Genomic DNA, 18837 nt, shown 5'->3' with positions numbered 1-18837 from the left:
CGCTTTCTTTCCTTAATTTTCAAATCGAAGAATGGTATTTCGGGTAGTAGCAGCTCTGTAAAGATGCTGATCATACGATAACCTTGACCAGTATACTTGTATGATATGCGGGATGCAGTCATCTTTTGAGTCGTTCGAGCTATGTTTCCGCCAAGCTGACCGATTGAAAGCAAGACCGCAAGTTGAGTGCTCGTATTCATAAGCGTTTTCTTTGAAAGGTCACTCGAGACAATTTCATTCTGAAAAGTGTTTTCATATCCTAAATCGTTGCTTGTACATACATATAACAAAAAAATGTGAAACCGACCTTAACCTAGGAATGTTACATAAAAACAACTAATTTGCTTTTGCCTTTTTATATTTGTTCAATAAATGGTAACTGAAGTTTTGAATGGTAGTGAACATGGTAGAAAAGTCGCATCTTAAATATACAGAATACGACCGTTCCTCCACCAAGAGGGACAAGAGCTATGTTTATTCTATGCTCTAGCCACTCGTTAGCTTAAATGGACGCTAATATTCTAGGTTCCTTTCAGGTTCGATGGTGCCATACGTTTAGGGCTACACTTTAATCAGTCTGTAGCCTAAAGGTGCTAAGTAGAATCACTTTTTGATCGCTTGAAAGCGTAAACAACCATAATTATAATAAACTAATCTCAACGCAATAGTCAGTCGCTCCGTTCACGGGCTTAGCAAACATAGATTGAGAGGTGGTAAAGTGCTCATCAGCAAATGGTTGTAAGGACTACCTGCACAATATTTCCTCGCCGTTGTCCCGTCCTAAGTTGACATTAGGAGTTAAGTTTATCAGCCGTTTACGCACTCGTCCGTAACAAGAGTAAACACGACGAAAGAGTACTACATTTGTTTGTTTTATTCGTTCGTTGTGAATTGTTTCACATCTAGAATCAATTTGTCAGCATTTGGTATCAATCTGTTTGTCTAGTTATCGATAATATCGTTTCCTTATGATACCCGACAAGTCACACAATCTACACTAAATATGTGCGATAATGATGCCTTTTTTCGTCAGCTCTGTTTCAATGGCGTCGTTTTCCATCTTCATTTGATTAAAGTCCGCTGAAATTCTGGCCAGATTCTCAACTACCTTAGATTCTTTTTCTTTGTCGATTCTCTCTTCTAAGTCACGAATTTCCCTTTGAATTATACCGTTACTTTCAACGGCTTCGAAAATACTTTTACAGTCCCTATGAATTTCGGTAATATTTTGGTGGACCTTCTTGGCATCCTCGATTTTCGCCGATTGCCGATTAAAAAATATTTCAGCAGCAGCAAACGTTCTCTCCAATCGGTCCGATAACAAATTCATTTCCCGCTGTTGTTTCCGATTTTCTAAGAGGACTTTCTCGATGTCTTCTCGCTGTCGGGCCACGCTAGCGACAATTTCGTGAATACGCGACAGGTATTGGCTGCACTGGGTCACGTTTGCATCCTTCTGACTGAGTTTATCCCATTCAGCTTCAAGTTGCTTGACCAATACTTTTTTCAATGAGTATTCCTGCACCATCCGCTGCCGCTGGCGCTCTAAACGTTCTATTCGTTCCCGTTTATTTCGCTGTGCACTCCACTTGGCCGAATTCTCTTGACGTAACCGCCTCAACTTCTCAATCATTGGCTGGCGATGCTCTTCCCATTCCATTGCTAATTTTGAGGATTTTGCCTGTAAGTTCTCCAGATAGCTCGTACAGAACTTTACGGCACCTTCAGGACCATGCTCGTCGATAAGTTCACTGGCTTTCAACCGAATTTTACTTGACTGCCTCTCCTTTTCTAGAACCGATTCAAATTCCTCCAACGCCACCTGAGCATTGATCATTTCGTTCATCATTTTTTCCACCTCTTGGTCGGCTACTTCTAGTTCTTCACTAAGTTGGACACTACGCTGTTCCATAGCGTACAACTCGTCCAGCGCAGACACGTCAGCCTCAACGGCTTTAGGTTCTTCCTGCTCCATTACGTCCTCTCGTGCATCTTCAGCCATCGGAAATTCCTTTTGCAGCGACGGTGAGGCGGCCTTTTTTTCTTGAACCATCTCAACTATCCGAGAAAACTCTTCGTGACTCGGTCTCGAAATCTTTGCACGAAGTGATGCATTTGCTTGGAGTATACTAGCAATCAACGTGTGTCGATCTGCAATTTCGACGACGTCAGTTGTTAAATCTATCGATACTGGTCTAAATGGCCGTTTGACACTCTCGCTACGAGCGTACGGCGGCAACCAAGGCTTTTCTAGCTCAACCCTGAGCGCTGAGGCAAACGCCTTTTTAAATGTGAAACCTGTTGTTTGCACGGGCGATGCTTTTTCATCTTTAGGTAACTTCTCAATTAAGAAGCTAAATATTCGTCTAAGTTCAACTTCGTTCGAGTACAAGAAAGACTGATAACCTAGTTCGCCCTTGAAGCCTAATGAAACGATAGCATCGGCGAGTTTCATTCCAATGTTGTATTTGGCCACCATATTATGGGGCACAGAGGTCGGAGCTGAAAAATCCGGTATTATGGCCTTTAGCAACTTGATTACGGCTTCCAGAGTTTTGTCAGCCTCAAAATCTTTCAGACTTTTAACTTCGAAGTTGCATCTCACTTGCTGCAAGTGCTCAACGATAATTCTGTCCGCATCCTCCATTTTGCACTGATATCGGCGTTTTTCTTTTTGCTTTGTTTGACCTTGCCGGTCTCTTTTCACCGAATATCGTTAACGCCCACCTAGTTACAATACGAACCGTTATTTTAGACTGTCAGGATTTAGGGCACACTGACGCACGTGACTGCCATCGACATTCAATAAACGCTTGTTCCGCTTCGCTGTTTCGCTGCGGCGTAAAACTAGCTTAAATCATTGTGAACAGGAATTGGTCACTGCGCAAGTCTACAGGTCTTGCAACAAGTTCTTCAATCGGCTCAAATTTGGTTGAAGTTTCGTCATATGCGTTAGTGTCAACAATGAGCCATTCAGCCTGCACCGTCCGATACTGTGAACATCGTCACCGTGTTATAGCACCATCCCTCTTCAGCCACTTATTAAGCACTTGGCTCTTTTGTGCCGCTCACATTATTAGGGCACTCCAACTATTGATATGTTATGTCGGTGATAATGTAAAGCGTTTGCCAGCTGACTAGCTCATCTCTCTTCTTAGACACCCGTTCGTTTTACTTGGACGTGTCTGGTCGTCTAGGAAACCACGACATTCGAACAGTCGAATGGAATCGGGAAACTGACCGGTTGGAAGTGCGTGTGTAAACACGGGACGTTGTTTCATTACGAAAAGGAAAACACCAGTTTTTCTAAACTGCTTTTTATGAGAGAGAGAATACTGTGGCTGTGTTGAGTGATTCGCACGATAAGCTCCAGAAGATAGGAGCCTCATGGGTTCAAGAAACACGGATTCCACTAATTCTAGTGTCCGCACATTGGATTACGATCGAAGTGGTGTTCGGACCTGGCCAAATGACCTGACCGGTAATTAAACGATGAAGTAAATAAGGTGGATACTGGACTTCTTCTAAACAAAAGTACTTTAGTTGCATATCTACGATGCCGGTTCCCAACATTCGCTACGGGTCAATTCTGTTTCTATTCTTTCTTGGTGCATACCTTTTTTGCCGGGGCTTTTTTCTGCATCGAAACCTTTCGATGAAAAAGTCAGACTGTCATGACCTCAGAGACTTTCACAATATCCAGCTTCAAGGGCTATGTTGGAGCGAGCCTCGTTTCAACCGTACAGTCATACTGATTATTGATGCGTTAAAATACGAATTTACCGTCACTGTCGACGATATCCACGCGCATTGGGCGAACAAAATGCCAATTTTTGAACAACTTCGTTTTCGCTATCCACAATCAACATATCATGCGCGTTATGTCGCCGACTCGCCTACAACGACTCTTCAGCGACTGACGGCTCTCATGACCGGCGGAATGCCAACATTCATCGACGCTGCGACAAACTTTTATCAAACGGCAATCATTGAAGATAACCTAGTTAGTATACACCTTTCAACATGGCTACACTTGCAGCTACCTGCTGTACATGTACTTTGCGATCGATTAGCGTAGAGCATAGTTTCACTTGGGAATAGGAATGAGAATTATTTACTTTATTAACAAACTTTTTTAACTTTAATTGCCTTAAGTAACTTTGCTTTCCGAGTTTTACTTTCAATTGTTCAATTTGTGCAAATGCGTCTTTCTGTATATCGGCAGGACGCTAACGTCTGGTTAGAGAGATAAGTTGACGTTAGAGAAAAGTCTGTGGCTTCTCGCATCTCTGTCAAGTGAAAATATGTCTCCGTGAATTGCATATTTTGTAGCTAATAGAAATAAATGTTTACTTCCAATACTATATACATTCGTTAAATATTTCCAACCTTTCTTCTGGAAATACTATAGGTATCTGTAATAAGGCAAAGCCTTTTTCAACGACACCTTAAGATATCTACTACTTGCATTAAACTTTAATGACGAATAATCTTATTCGATCCAACAGTCCAATAGTCAAGGAAGGGTGAGCCTTCTCAGGCACTAGGTTCTGCCACACCCAGGTCCAATTGGACTTGTTACGTACAAGACTAGGAAATTACTTGAGTTTCTATAACATGTTGTATTTCCTATTTTGTATTACATATTGCATTTGCCATTTCAATTGCAGAAATTAACTGGACCATCTGCTACGCATGATTCCAAGAATAGACATACAATCTCACCTAAGGCATGTTAGAACCTATAAGATATATAGTGTTATTTTTCCTCAAAATTTAGATTCGTCAGATGGCTGACAATGGCAAACGAATAGTGTTTCTTGGAGATGACACTTGGATGAATCTCTTACCCGGCGCTTTCCACCGAAGCTATCCATTCCCGTCTTTTGTTGTACACGACCTCCACACAGTTGATGATGGTATGTACGTGACGTGAGATATATCTGTTTCATTTTTATGATGACCGGAGACCTCACGCATTCAAAACTTACATATCTATCGTTCAATCTTATCTTAATCAATGATTTTCTTATCAATTCCCTATTTTTAATAGAATTAAGTTTCAATGATTGCCTGATGTTTTGCTTTTGCTTTTCTGCTTTCTATGCTTTGCAGGTATCATCTCGCACATCTACGATGAACTAGCCAAGTCCGATGTTGACATTTTGATTGCGCACTTCCTTGGCGTCGACCATTGCGGACACTGGCATCATCAGGACCACCCAGAAATGGCCAGCAAACTTAGTCAAATGAATCGGGTCGTTGCAAACATAAGCAGCCAATTACATGAAACAGACTTACTTATAGTCCTTGGAGATCATGGAATGACGCTGTCAGGCGATCACGGGGGCGATGCTGAGGATGAGATCACGGCAGCTTTATTCATGTATGCGCCTGGTGGTGCTGCTACGACTGCAGCATCAGGTAAAACTGATGGAAAGGCTTCACTGTCGCAACCTCTTGTGCGGCACGTTGAGCTAGATGAATCCAAGGTGTCGCAGATAGATTTAGTGCCTACCCTATCGTTGCTTCTTGGGCTGCCTATACCATTTTCAAGCTTAGGCCGTGTCATAGAACCTTTGTTCATTTCACAACCACCTCTGGGCAACGAACTTATTGCCCTATGGATCAATGTTCAACAGGTCCAACGTTACGTCAATGTTTCAGGTCATTTACTGAAACTGCTACCACATACCCATAAAGCCCATCAGCTTAACCGGCTATGGGATGTTCTCGCAGTTAATTTCAACGATTCGCTCAGTGCCACTTCATTACACCGTGCCGCCACGAAGTATTTAAGTCAGGTACAAGCTGTCGCTCGGAGTGTGTTTACCGTATTTAACATACCATTCATGGGCCTCGGACTTCTGCATTTGTCAGTTGCTACTCTTATCGCAGTCTTGTCTGCGAGGAAAGATGCCTTTAGTAACAGCAACAACAATAGCAATTCGATAGTACCGCCCCCTGAGTTCTCTGAAAAAGCGATGTACAATTGGGTGGTTATCCTAACAACTGGGGTATCGTGTCTGGGCTATTTCTCAAATAGCTTTATTATTAACGAAGACCAAGCGAGCTTATACTTCCTCCAGGGTTTAGCTGCCCTTGCGATGGTCGCAAGTCGTCACAACTGGTGTAACTTACTGGTCATAATCGCACTTATGGCAGCCATACGAATCTTTACACCGTACGGCTGGATATGCCGTTATGAGCAGGGATGTCAGCCGGATGCTAGACTTGATGAGCACATCATGGATCCGCTCGGTGTAATAATCGCAGTGGTTTGCGTCGTTGCTCTGGTTGGAGTAGCTATCTGGTGCATAAAAACTGGTTTTAAAGATCCCGGAAGCTATGCAAACTCTATCGGAGCTCAGACGATAACTGTACTACTAAATGTTGGTGCCTGCTGTTTGCTTGCCTATTGGTTCTTGCATATACAGGATCAAGCGAAATTGAAAGCTTTTGGCAATTATAAAGAACACCTGCCAAACGCAAGTTTCTTGTGTCTTTTAGGCCTTCAACTAGCACTCGTATTACACCGAAAGTATGCGATGGATCGGGTAACGCTGCGTCTGAATTACGTATTGTTGCATGCCGTTGGGTTAACGTTAATGTTAAGCGTCTACACGAGTCCATCTCGAGTACCTTCATTAACAGTTGCTACAGCCTGCCTTTTGCTTATGCATATTTATAGGGCAGTTCCCGAGGAGTTAGAGGGCGCTTTAGCCGTAGCGCTGATGTCGAATGTTTTCTTTGCAACGGGGCATCAACACACATTCCAACAGATTCAATGGAGGGCGGGTTTTATTGGTACAACAGGAAATAGTCTCGTGTTGCCAGGTATTCGCGTTATCCTGAACACATTTAGCGGCCACATTCTGATTGCCTTTCTTTTACCATCAGTGTTGAGACGGGGCCTCCCTAAAAGCTCTTTTGTAGCAATTCTTCTCCTTCGAATGACGTCACAGTGCTTCAGCTGCTTCATTCTGCGGCAGCATTTGATGCTGTGGGCTGTGTTTGCTATGAGACTTCTATTTGCTATTGTGGAATGCTTCGTCCTTCTTTTAGGTGTAACGTTAGGTAGAATCATATGCCAAAATTCAGCTTGTTGGTCACTCCGACATCATCTGGGAGTGCTTATGAACGGTGGAATCCCACAACATTTTACGCGGTCAGATTCGACTACGACGTCGGGATTCAATAGGAAAAAGCCTAAGGCAAAATAGTTAGTGCGACGTGGAACTTCAAATGCTGCTTTGCCACTTGTCTTTAAATAATGTTAACCAAGTACAATCGCAAACAACGAGTTGGAAAGCTTTTTCAGGTATCAATGAACAAAAGAATATGTTCGAAATCTGCACCTGCCGCCGGTCAGCGAGTACTTGTTTCTACCAGACTGTCCTTGATCCTTTGAAGGTTCGAACTATTTCTAGAAACACTTCGCAAGCATTTTATTTCACTATTTCATTTGCTGCTTTTAAAAACGGTGTATATGAAATATAGTAGGATTAGTTGATAATCGTATTTAAGCGCAGGGTACTACCACCGTTCGCTTAGTTGTGGGCAAAATCTAGATTAATATCAGATACTTAGCGTATATACAATGGAATGCTATCATTGTATTATCGAATATAAATGTATGTAGTGTCCGTTGCACAAAAAGCATGCTTTGAGTTGACTGTCAACTCTAGCGTGACAGGAAAGTTTAAATGGCAGCAAATGCTTTCTAGACACTAGTGCTCTTTGCCATTGATGAAAAGGTTTTTGCTTACCTAGGATTTGGGTATATTATACTTCGTTGAAGGACAAATAGGTGCCTGTAGTGCAAAAACCTACCTAAGCTTTTGCTCACGATTATATTATAAAGGGGCGCTACTGTGAGCATATCTGTTAACTGTTACTAAATCGTTTCTAATGTGTGTACCACAACAAAATATCGGTATAGCATATCGATGCATACTTTGAAGTTTCATTGATATCCGAAGGTCACTTCAAGCCAAATGCTGGTAGCACACGGACATGTAATATTACTCATGTTTAATAAATAAACTGTAGTTCAAGGTAGAGAGCCTTATTGGGGACGTTCGTGACGTCGACGTCACGTAAATAATATCGAACGCATGCAATTTAAAGTGTAAGAATAGAACTGTAAACTCTGTAATGCCAAATGAATTACTGAATGAATGCTTTTGTTTTACTTTACCAAAACAAAGATATTTTTACTTAAGCAATGAGCCAAGAGACAGCTTTTCAACTTCTGCAATTAGAATACTATTTTATAATATTGGCGGAGAACCATGCTGTAATTTTTTGGCGGTTTACGCTAGTAAAATCATATTAAAGATGCGCAATCACTTATTACTACCATTACCATTATTTTACAATTATTTAATTAACCAGTTCGAATTTCGTTGGCGCTGATGCAATAACGAGAAACTGTGAAGTGATCTAAATGACATTTACATATGCGGCCACATATTAAAGGTCAAGAACTTTCTGCGTAGGTTTTCAGCTTTTAGTAAGACCTTCAATATACTCCCTAGAGGTGATAGCTGAATACATGTAGTCAATGATGGTATTTTGTAATACAAATGGAAAGTGAAACTTATTATATTCACGTTGTTTTTATTTGCTACGGTCCCGTTGTCGATATATCAATGATATATGTGTATGCCACAACTACATGAAAACGCAAGTTAGCTTTATACACTTATAACATAACGCAATCGCAAGAATTTGTAAAAAAAATAAAAAGAAAGTGTTATAAGAACACGCGTATTAAAAGTGTTATATTCGCCTCTTGAAGTATCTGAAACCTCAAAAGTATACATATTGCGTTCGCTTAATGAATTGCAAATAAAAAGTAATCTCCAGATGTATTTTGCTTTAACCCTACGATTTTAAATGTACTGCAATTGCTCCAGTATCCAAGTTACAGATTGAAAAAGATTATCCATTTTAATGATCCCAATATGCGATACAGAGCTATGGCTCAGAACAGAAGCAACACTTTTTTTTTTAGCTTTGTACTCATAGTACAAAGGTACAAAATGTTTGGCAGAAGAGTTTATATAACCTGCTTAGACATGATAATGAGATTTCAAAATATCCAGTGCTAGCTTGGACACCAACAGCACTGAAAATTTAGAACCTCTTTCAACAGCAGATATATTAAACATGGTGTCTATATGCTCTAACAAATCATGAACGATGAGAATTTACATACGATCTATGTACTATTGTTGTACCTCGAGTATTTTCTAAGATTACACCGGTTATTATAAAACGTTGACTCCTGCTGAAAGTACCGAAACACACATACTTAACATTTGGAGTTCATTTATTAAGCATATGCGGTCTGCTTAAACGCTAGTATGTCGGAGTATTCAAACGTAAGCGGAAATGGAAAGTCTTTGTCCTTACAAACATTCTTGTACAGCTAATGTTGATTAAACAAATCTTCTGTAATTTTTCCGAATCAGCACATCACCCATGTCCTACTAAATTTAACGAAACGTGCCTAAAGCCATATTCACACTGAAGGTGTTTAGTTTGATTCGCCTTGTTTTTGTATGATGTGGATATAGAAGGCAGGGTCCTGGATAGCGTGGAGCGGCTGGAAGTCTCCGTACGTTTCATGGCGGACTTGTTTACCGAATACCTCCGTGAGCATCGAATGGAAGTCCTTGAGACGATGTGGGAAGTACGACAATCGAAAATACGAACTTAGTTCGCCATCATAACGACCCTATAGAGAAAAAGAACTTTGTGTAATTATAAGGGCGATATAATTACCTGAACTTTCAACCAGCCTTTCGTACTAGGGTACTTCAACCATATTTTGCACTGCGTGTGCTTGTAACTTCCTACTTCTCGTCTTCGACAGGATAATGCCAACTGTACACTTCTTCACTACTGTAAATCTAATCTACCTCCGCTTGAATAGGTTAGAATGAATAGACAACCGAATACTCTGATCCCTCTTGCATTTCATCATACGATTAGATTTGTGGAGAGCCAAAAACTTATTAGTCAGTTACTCACCTTCTTGGTAAATTCCGAATCTGTCTGCTTATCAAACTTTCCGGTAAGGCCGCTGACGTCCATGTGGTAATCGAGGCAAACTTGGTGCGGCTTGTTGTTTAGAAGGAGAACCCCCGTTTCGATCGATTTGATATGCTTAGACTGTAAGGAAACGATTCTATAAGCAGAAATATTGAGCATAGTAAAGAATTTAAATAGGAATTTCATCCTTAAGTAACATTAAAGTCATTCGAATCTCACTGTTAGCATGCCCATCACAGATGAATGCATAGCAATTTTATTGAGACCAATAGACAAAGTAAGCTCCATTTGTGCGAAATTGTTGAATAGTTTTTTCACTACATACATTGTAATATATGGAGTTGGGTGGCGTTTTGCCCTTGTCAAGGATGTAATCATAATTCCTATGATCAATAATTAGGTAGCCTCCAGGCTTGATCATTTCCCAAAAGTTGCGAATGGCCCGCACGTGTGTCTGTCCATCTTTGTGGATATCAGGCAGGTGCGAAAATGAGTTACCCAAACACACAACAGCATCAAAACCTGTAAAATCATAACGTAACGTAATGCTAGAAATAAAAGTATTTTCAATATAAAAATATAATTTTACGCAACTGAAGGAAACTTCATAAAAAAATATGAACTTCTTTACTGGAATATCTGTTTTTGTTTATTTTATGTCAACAAGCCTAAGTTTTTATATGGGTTGAAATCTTTTTGGTCCAATACTCCCGTTACTTGTGTCCACAAATTAAGTATAGACGCAGAGTGTCAAATAAACATATTGATCAACAGTATCTAAACGGTCTTCTGAGACCGAAAATTCAGACCATTTGGAAAGGCTATCTGTTATATCGTTTGCAAGTAAAACTTTTGGCATCCGAGGGTTGAATAGCATGCTAACGGTAAAAGTAATGATAGAATTGACTAGAAATTGTGGAACATTGAGGACTCACGTACCGCCAGGCGGTTTGACAATGTCGTCGGGTAGAGTAAGCCAGTTTCCTTCTTCAATAACCCAATCATCGAAGGCGGGCTCCTTCCGTCTATTCCAGCGTGTCTTCAAAGCGTATTTAAGCATACGATCGGAAGCATCAGTTGAGGTCACACGGAAGCCTTCTTCAAGTAGCATTATGGAATCAATCCTGAAGTACGGCGTACATGTGCATACATCACAGAAAAACGCTGTTAAAAATAGGTCTACAATAGTTTGATACAGGTCATAAGAGGGTTGTTTACTACCTTGGTTAATAAAATACGTGCCACAGTGGTTCGAAATGATTTTATAGTTTAGATGGAGATATTATTAATCAGATTTTTTTTTATTTCCAAAAGTACTACTCACACGGAGAACACTTCGTTATATGTTACTAGTGGAGTTACAAACTACTAACCCTGTACCGCAAGCGACATCAAGAACATGATGAATGCCAAGCTCTCTCAATTTTCCCGTAAGAAACTCTTTGTAGTGTTTTGTTCTGTCGTTTTTCTCTCCGATGTAAACCTCCCACAGCTTAGCTGCCTTTCCATCAGCATACTGATCAGGGATACCTGGATTAATTGTGAAATTCATAAATAACCACGTCCACGACACTGGACTCTACTGCTAATAGGAGAATGCGTATTTTTATCAATTTCGTCTTACTGCTAATGCCAGGCCTTCAAATGATTCTTCGTTTCTCTGAACGCTGATATCTCAGTCGTTGCGTTTGCGTTCCGTATACCTCTTTTTCATCACTATTAACACCACTACTATGGCTACGAAGTGACTATGTTAGCACTTACTGCGTTGAATTGTCTGCTATTCGTTTCTACAATGTTGTAAGTCCTATTTCCTTATCGAAATCACATAGCTACCCTGTGACATTACAGGCATTAAGATTCATTCATTCAAAGTTAATTTTGTTTGCTAAATTAGTCAGACCGAACGAAAACGAAAGCTAGCTTAACTCCCAAAACGGTAATCCTATTTGTGCTCAGAGTTGGAAATTATGATGGAGAGCTGGACATAACATTAAAGCATTTATTAAAAATTGCGAATATTTGAATAAATGAATGTAAAAAAAACATTGGAGGTAGCCCAAAGAAGCGCGATAGATGTCGCTATAGTCAGACAAAAATGAAACATTGATGTTATGAGAATCTACTCGGAAGCATACACCTAATGCAACTGTTGAACGGTTGATTTTATTCAATCTGCTCAATAAACGCTGTCTCCGCGTCAATAATACTGTGTCTTCCTTTAAACCCTTTGGGTGTAGAACATATGAAGTGGCCTAGATTCGAAGCCGGGCGCAGACATATTCGTGTTGCAGGCCAGCCGTCTAAAGCAACACTTAATGGCGGTATCGTATGTAAAACTTGAAACTTCAAGTTATTACCAACGATAGCCCTAGACTGCTGTACTGTAGCAATCAGAGAACGAAAAAAATATTACTCTGCATTGTAATATGTAATAGCCTCAGGCCTTTAATAAATCGTGCTTTTTACAGCAGCACATATCTCGTAGTCAGACACCTGGGTGGGTTGCAGACATCGGAAATGATTCTCGAGTGCATATGATCTCAAATCTTACCCTCAACTCCAACTCCGCGTGATCTTGTGTGATACACCCCATCAGCCATAGTTCCTTCTAGTTGGTGTTCTTGGTACGACTCACAGTTCTGTGAAACTTACTGTTAAAGCTGTTGACGTACTGACTCACTACTTTATCACCTGTGGGTAATGGCAAGCGCTAGACAACTGTTGTTTTTGTCGTTCTACGACACAGTATTCATGCTTAAAAATATCGAAAGCTTACAGCATTTTCCCTCGCCCCCACTGTCAATCGAATCCTGTTCGTGTCGTCAACAGATTACAGCGCCACTGCTATTGTTGAGAGATATCCCACCGAATTTTATCACTGCTACTTCTCAACTCTGTCGCACTGTATTTACATATATCTCATTAAGATGATCAGTAGCGCGTAGTTTATCAATTGTAGTATTGTCTCGTCTAGTTCTAACAGCATTTATGTCGACTTGTAATCACCGTGAAGAGGATTATCTTGAGTCGTTAGCTGTACCCTTGAATGGTTGCTCTCCGTCATGCTTTACCGACGATGACTAGAGGGCGTTCCTACTCTAGAATCGTCGATAAATTTATAACGAGGTTCAATGTTTCACGGTGGGATAGACACTTTAGACCCTTGCTGTAATATACAATCCATTAAATCGCTAGAAATATAACAAGGACGATGCTATTTAATTGTTTAGGTCGCCAGTCGCCGCTCCGGTATGCTATCTCTTTAAATAATGTCTATAAAGAAGTAGAAAGAACATCTTTTTTTTTATACGGCACTTAATTAATCACATATACTAGTGTAAAAATAAAACAGACTGACTTAATTTGATGTGAAATATGGTGGATCAGAGCCTATTAGAAATCTAAAGTTAGTTCATCGATGGTCGCGATTATCCTATTCCAAATGCAATAAGGATTTTAGCTACACTTGCCCTTAACCACAAAAAAGTGACTTTTCGAGCGGGGGAGAGTGAGACACGTGGGGGGAAAATGAGCTGCTTCGCATAACGTCACTATCACAAACCATATTTAGATAAGTTTACCGAAGTTAGTACTAGTTCACCGTAGAACTGAGAAGTTAGTCTGCTATCCATTGCAACAGCAGTAAAATGAAGATCAAGCTGACAGGGCCACTGCATTCAATATAGACTGCTTTTATATTTCCCAGAAATAGATAGAATTATCTGAGTATGCTAAGCTCGCAAGATTTTAACTGAACTTTATGTACTTTTTACCTACGCGTATTGTTTCTACAGGTGAAATCATTTTCATTAATTGGTTAGTCAAAGTCCAGGCCACAAAGCGTCGTAGTAGCAAGGTTTGGAGGTTGCTATTTAACTTCTGTAAACGAATCTGCTAGCGGCCAAAATCGAACACACAACTATTGACCTCCCAAAAGGTCCGAATTATCTAACAAACCTATACACACTTTTGAGCTTGTGCTAAGTTATATTTTGAACTTGCATTGAGACCGTACATGCTGTTCAGTTGTGGCAAATGGTGTTAATCTACCATATATGCTACACAATAACTGTGTTTAATAAAATGCATTGATAAAATAAACCTAGTGCCCTACACGATATCATGAAATAAGCATTTCTTGGGTGGTCACTGAGACGCATAAACGCTAACCGTATTCTATGTGTGGAAAACGGCACCTAAAACTGTTAACATTTACAGTAACACTCAAGAGGAGATTACACTTTAAGTCTAGAATCAGATACGAGTGTGATCTTTGACACTTTTAACAATTAGCGTAATAACTGGAATTCGGTACGAATAGACGTAACTTCGAGCCACGCAGTTAATTTTGGATCTCGAAGCAACAACGTCCGCTCTGTTATATTTCATAATTGTACTGTCCTCGAGAGCGATGCTACCTTGTTGCTCATCAAAAAAGAACTCGAATCGCATAAATTTCCACATGAGGATCTCTAAATTCACGAATTCAACTAGGATACCGTACACTTGAAGCTCGCGGAAAAAAACTGTTGAAATAAAAGAACTGCTGCTAGCCGTTCAGTGCTTTTTAAAAAGCAAGTGGAGATTGCTATATGTCTAGAAAGTTTTCCACATTTGTAGTGAATTATTATTGAATACCCGAATAAGCTGCAGTATATGATACTTTTAGTTAAAGTGTCACTTTATCAAAATATAGACTATAATGATAAACCTTCGCCTTTTTTTTTATTTAGCTTGCTATTAGGTCAAAGGTACACCGTTCGGACGCGCCACTGCCATTTGTATAGTGAACTGTAACGCACACAATCGAAGAAAGAAAAGAGTATTTTTATATGTAAATATTAACAACAACATTTTTTATTATAATATTATGCAGACTTTTCGTTTTCTTTACGCATTTAACCCCATGTCGCTGTTACTCATAAATTACTTATAGTACCACATTATCATGAATTATTTTATTGCATAAAAATTGTTCTCATGCGCACAAATAATAATACCTTAAACAACATACCTATGTATGCTATCTAATCTTCTTTCGTTCGACCAATGGACACTATCTTCTGCATGTGCTGTATGTTCTGATGTATTAAAAACTTTGCCAACGGCCACAACAGAGTTTCCCCATTCGATACCCAAAAGAGAAATACCCAGAATTTTTAAATGAATTACTCTATCAAGAAAGAAGTGATGAAGCTTCTGTTCTAATTTGGAGACACAAGCGTATGCTTAAAAAGGTGCATAACACTTTAATGTTGTGTTGCCGTCAAAGTTTCGCATGCAAAATATGAGACCGCAAGGAGTAATTATAAACTTACACTAATACTAGCATCTATTTATGTGTTTGAAATACTTCTCACTTGCACGTTGTGAAGAGTTTCGAACATTATATGTAGCTTTTCATATTTTTTAATTAATTCGTTAATCCTAATCATTCACACATACCTAATCGGATCCCACTGCAGCACTGTCTTGACTGGCATATTTTGCTTTACCGATAGGGGATAACTGGATAGCTCCATTCGTTTCCTTAAATAATTTACTGGTTGTTACGATCTTTTTGACCTTTATGGAGATTTCGTGTTGTGACCAAGTTCTTCCCTTGCTCCCAGACGCTTTTCTTTCTTCCAGGAATTGGTCGTATTCGTTTAAAACCTGTTAAATAAAAGGGCAGGTTGTAAAGTCAATGATGACACTTATGTAGACCATGAACATTGATGATCCCAATGATATCCAATAGCTTTAAGTTTTACCACCTATTAATTTCTTGTTCCTTCGGTATTGTCGGAACTATTGCCAGGCAATAACAATTTATCGATATATTGAGCGTTAAAAACAAAGAGTACAAGAAAAAAGAACTGCATTAAAGAAAAAAAATAGCGAAAGAAATTTTAAAAAATCCCTTGCATAATGCCAGTCGTTGTCGAGGATTCATGCTACCTATTCTCATTATGCTTCATATACCACGGCTTGTATATCTTGTCGGTCTCATAGTCTGACTGCCAGCGTCTCACCTTCCTGAGAATCCGAGTCATCTTGACGGGTTCTTGTTTAGCGAGAAGGATATAAACTATGCACTTCTTTAGTTTAAACTTCACTATCTTTGGCTCAGAATCATCATCCTCCGGCTGTTGACACTGTAATAAGTAAATATGAAAATAAATAAAGTTCATCTTAACTTAGAGGAGTCTTTAAGTTGGCGTGAGCTTAATTTTACCTAATGTTAGGGAGATAATACTGAATATTTTGTGTGAATATAAAAAGTTAATTTTTCAAAAATTAGTGCCACTACTTGAATACATCGGTTAAAATTCTACTCAGATGTTACTCCATAAGTTAGCAGATTTATAACTATAGTCTCATAGCGCACCTAAGAAACAACTTGCATATACATTTTGTACAAAATCTTTTTGCATTAGGAGCTTATATAAATGTACGCATAGCTTCACATATAAGAAAATAACCTTATTATAAGTTTTTGCATAAAAATCTAGAAATTATGGGATTTAACAAAGAGCAAGTTAAGACAAACTTCCAACGATTTTTTAAATATAAGTTTGTATATAAGAAATAATATATATTTATTCGCTTATAAAATTACTACAGTTACTAACTTTTATAATTCCGTTGACATAAGACTACTTAGTCTTAACATACCACTTAATTTTCGACAGTTTAAGGAACACTAATGTATATGACTTAGCATTTAGCATATTTACTCTATTACGAACATTTTTTCTTTTTTAAATCACACGTTATTATTTTTCTAACAATTTGTCGGGATTGTTATTAAGCAAACTTGTTCTGTTTGTGGAATAACATCGCTATACATAGATTTCATATCAGTTCAAAGCTTGAGCAAGATCAACTAACGAGCAAGATTGTTCCAAGCGTATATAAGAGTAGATATACTAAAGAAGCACATACACAGTATTTCTTATGGCCTACCTTGCTGTTTTTCTTCTGTGGTTCATGCTCCATCCTACTGTCACAATCCATTTCGTCTTCGTGTTCGCTACACTCAACTTGCTTCCGTTCCTTTTTGTTATGACTATTGTTGATATTGGCGTTATTGTTATTTTCAGTATTGCCGTTGAGCTGCTTGCTTTTCTTTTTATCTCTTTTACTTCCTTTCTTCGATTCATTGGTGTCTACCTCCATCTCGTCGATATCTTCCTCAGTGAGTCGAGCTGGGTTGCTGTTTCTGATCTGCACTTCTTCTGTTTTGTTGCGTGTTGAACCTGTCCCTTGCTGAGCCTGCTGCATCGCTGCATTTATTTCAAGCTTCAAATGAAGACAAATCATGCGTTGATATTAATTTTTAAAAAGAGCTATGTCGGGAGGCCAAAGATGCCTGAACGAAATACGAAATCGATTGGTTAAGCTAAATATATTGTATATTTCAATACAAAAACAGTGACAAGCCAAGGTTCATAGAACTCCTATGTATATTGACCGTTACAGTTATACAAATGGTTTTTCAATGTGTCCCGACGCGAGAGCAGTTGTAATGGACACTACTCCACATAATTACGTGGAATAGCATCCATTACATAAAAAAGTTTTCAACTATTTGATTAAAAAGCTAGAAACTTCTACATTAATATACACATACCAACTTATCGAAGACATGCTCAACAACTTTTAACGGAAATCGTTTCATGGTACACTTGCACCAGTTCATAAAAGGTTTCTTTTTGCGCGGTACATTTTCATATTTTTGCATTTCTAACAGAATCGGCGTCCACCGCTTGTCTGTCGATCGATCAGATAAAAGAGCATCTATGTTCGATCGCCATTGATTCTGCTTGATTTGACCTGTGAAAGGATTACACGATAATGCTTTTAGGTTTGGGATCAGTTCATATATAACAAGTAGTCATTTTTGCCCGCGGCTACTATCCGTCGGCAAAAACATTTTCCGATACGATTCTCGTTTACCTAAAGAATATCTACAGTAGCACAAACAATTTTTTTGTCGTATGCATAATGATTTCCGCTGAACCAAAGTGAAATTGCCGCTATACCTTTATCGTCCTTATGCTGGTTGACTTTTCCATATTTGAAATCTTCATCGGTAATACACTGCGTGTGAGCAACGTAGTCATCTCCCCAAAATTGTTTCTTGCAATCGACACAAGTTAGACTCTCGCAACGTCTGCAATTGAACTGATAATGTTTTTGCACGTCCTTCTTACGAAGGGAATCGCCACAGGCATCACAGCTAAATACCACCATCTGTAAAACAAATAAAGGTTATATCACCACCTATTATAGAATAGGTTCTTGCGTCGATATGGATGTACTATGAAGAAATAGATTGGTTTTCAAGATATGGCTAATCAATTTAAGACGTTCTAGAACAAAATGTTATATAACAACCCTTTTACTCAGTAGCTGAATACAATGGTTTCAGTTCATTCTAAGTATTGAACATCGTATTTCTTCCCACGTTGATATGTGGATATTGGTACACCGGAAATGCTTGCACCTTCATACCTAAAAACTTGTTTAATATTATGGCTCTAAAATCTGTATCGTTAAATCTACGATAAACCTTTATTTTGAGATATTATGAAGTTGTTTTTTAGCAGCTGGCTTTAAACGACGCATGGGCTTATAGCTGGCAGATCGTCTAAACGTAAAGCGTGATGTCAATTTTGAGATGTTCCAGTATGGAATACAGTTAAGCATACTGTTATGGCGGACAAAAATTAGGAACTTGCAATCGGTGCCAGAACAAAAATGAAGCAAAAAATTAATAAATGTTAT

The 18837-nt window shown here is 39.0% G+C and overlaps 4 protein-coding genes across 5 annotated transcripts in view; 1 reads left to right on the top strand and 3 right to left on the bottom strand.

Annotated features, from left to right (window-relative positions):
• Positions 1 to 856: 856 nt before the first annotated feature.
• On the bottom strand, positions 857 to 3126 carry LOC111253604 (coiled-coil domain-containing protein 22 homolog). Its single transcript, XM_022813275.2, has one exon. It carries the CDS (start codon positions 2645 to 2647, stop codon positions 998 to 1000), a length of 1650 nt encoding a protein of 549 aa, XP_022669010.1. The 5' UTR covers positions 2648 to 3126; the 3' UTR covers positions 857 to 997.
• Positions 3127 to 3216: 90 nt separating this feature from the next.
• On the top strand, positions 3217 to 8610 carry PIG-O (phosphatidylinositol glycan anchor biosynthesis class O). Of its 2 annotated transcripts, none has more exons than XM_022813273.2 (3): positions 3217 to 4003; positions 4781 to 4919; positions 5116 to 8610. In XM_022813273.2, exons 1-3 carry the CDS (start codon positions 3557 to 3559, stop codon positions 7221 to 7223), a joined length of 2694 nt encoding a protein of 897 aa, XP_022669008.1. In that variant the 5' UTR covers positions 3217 to 3556; the 3' UTR covers positions 7224 to 8610. The 2 variants fall into 2 exon arrangements, with proteins under 2 accessions (XP_022669008.1, XP_022669009.1); XM_022813274.2 differs by having other exon boundaries at positions 3867 to 4003; positions 4671 to 4919.
• Positions 8611 to 9319: 709 nt separating this feature from the next.
• Gnmt (Glycine N-methyltransferase) lies at positions 9320 to 14620 on the bottom strand. Its single transcript, XM_022813279.2, has 6 exons — positions 12617 to 14620; positions 11436 to 11592; positions 11002 to 11186; positions 10388 to 10584; positions 10042 to 10182; positions 9320 to 9745 (listed from the first exon to the last, which is right to left on the bottom strand). Exons 1-6 carry the CDS (start codon positions 12663 to 12665, stop codon positions 9545 to 9547), a joined length of 930 nt encoding a protein of 309 aa, XP_022669014.1. The 5' UTR covers positions 12666 to 14620; the 3' UTR covers positions 9320 to 9544.
• A 145-nt stretch (positions 14621 to 14765) lies between these two features.
• LOC111253605 (uncharacterized) overlaps positions 14766 to 18837 on the bottom strand; it is a 30536-nt gene continuing 26464 nt past the window's right edge. The window contains exons 2-6 of the mRNA XM_022813278.2: positions 18093 to 18303; positions 17681 to 17883; positions 17014 to 17349; positions 16080 to 16202; positions 14766 to 15720 (exon numbers count right to left, since the gene is read on the bottom strand). Of these exons, the coding sequence (XP_022669013.1) occupies positions 15511 to 15720; positions 16080 to 16202; positions 17014 to 17349; positions 17681 to 17883; positions 18093 to 18303 (1083 nt within the window). The 3' untranslated portion in view covers positions 14766 to 15510. The remainder of the gene's footprint in view (positions 15721 to 16079; positions 16203 to 17013; positions 17350 to 17680; positions 17884 to 18092; positions 18304 to 18837) is intronic.

The sequence above is a fragment of the Varroa destructor genome, unplaced genomic scaffold, assembly GCF_002443255.2.
Source record: "Varroa destructor unplaced genomic scaffold, Vdes_3.0 BEIS01000007.1, whole genome shotgun sequence".
Lineage (NCBI taxonomy): Eukaryota > Metazoa > Arthropoda > Arachnida > Mesostigmata > Varroidae > Varroa > Varroa destructor.
Note: the sequence above shows the minus strand (reverse complement) of the source record. Positions and strands in the feature narration are given on the sequence as shown.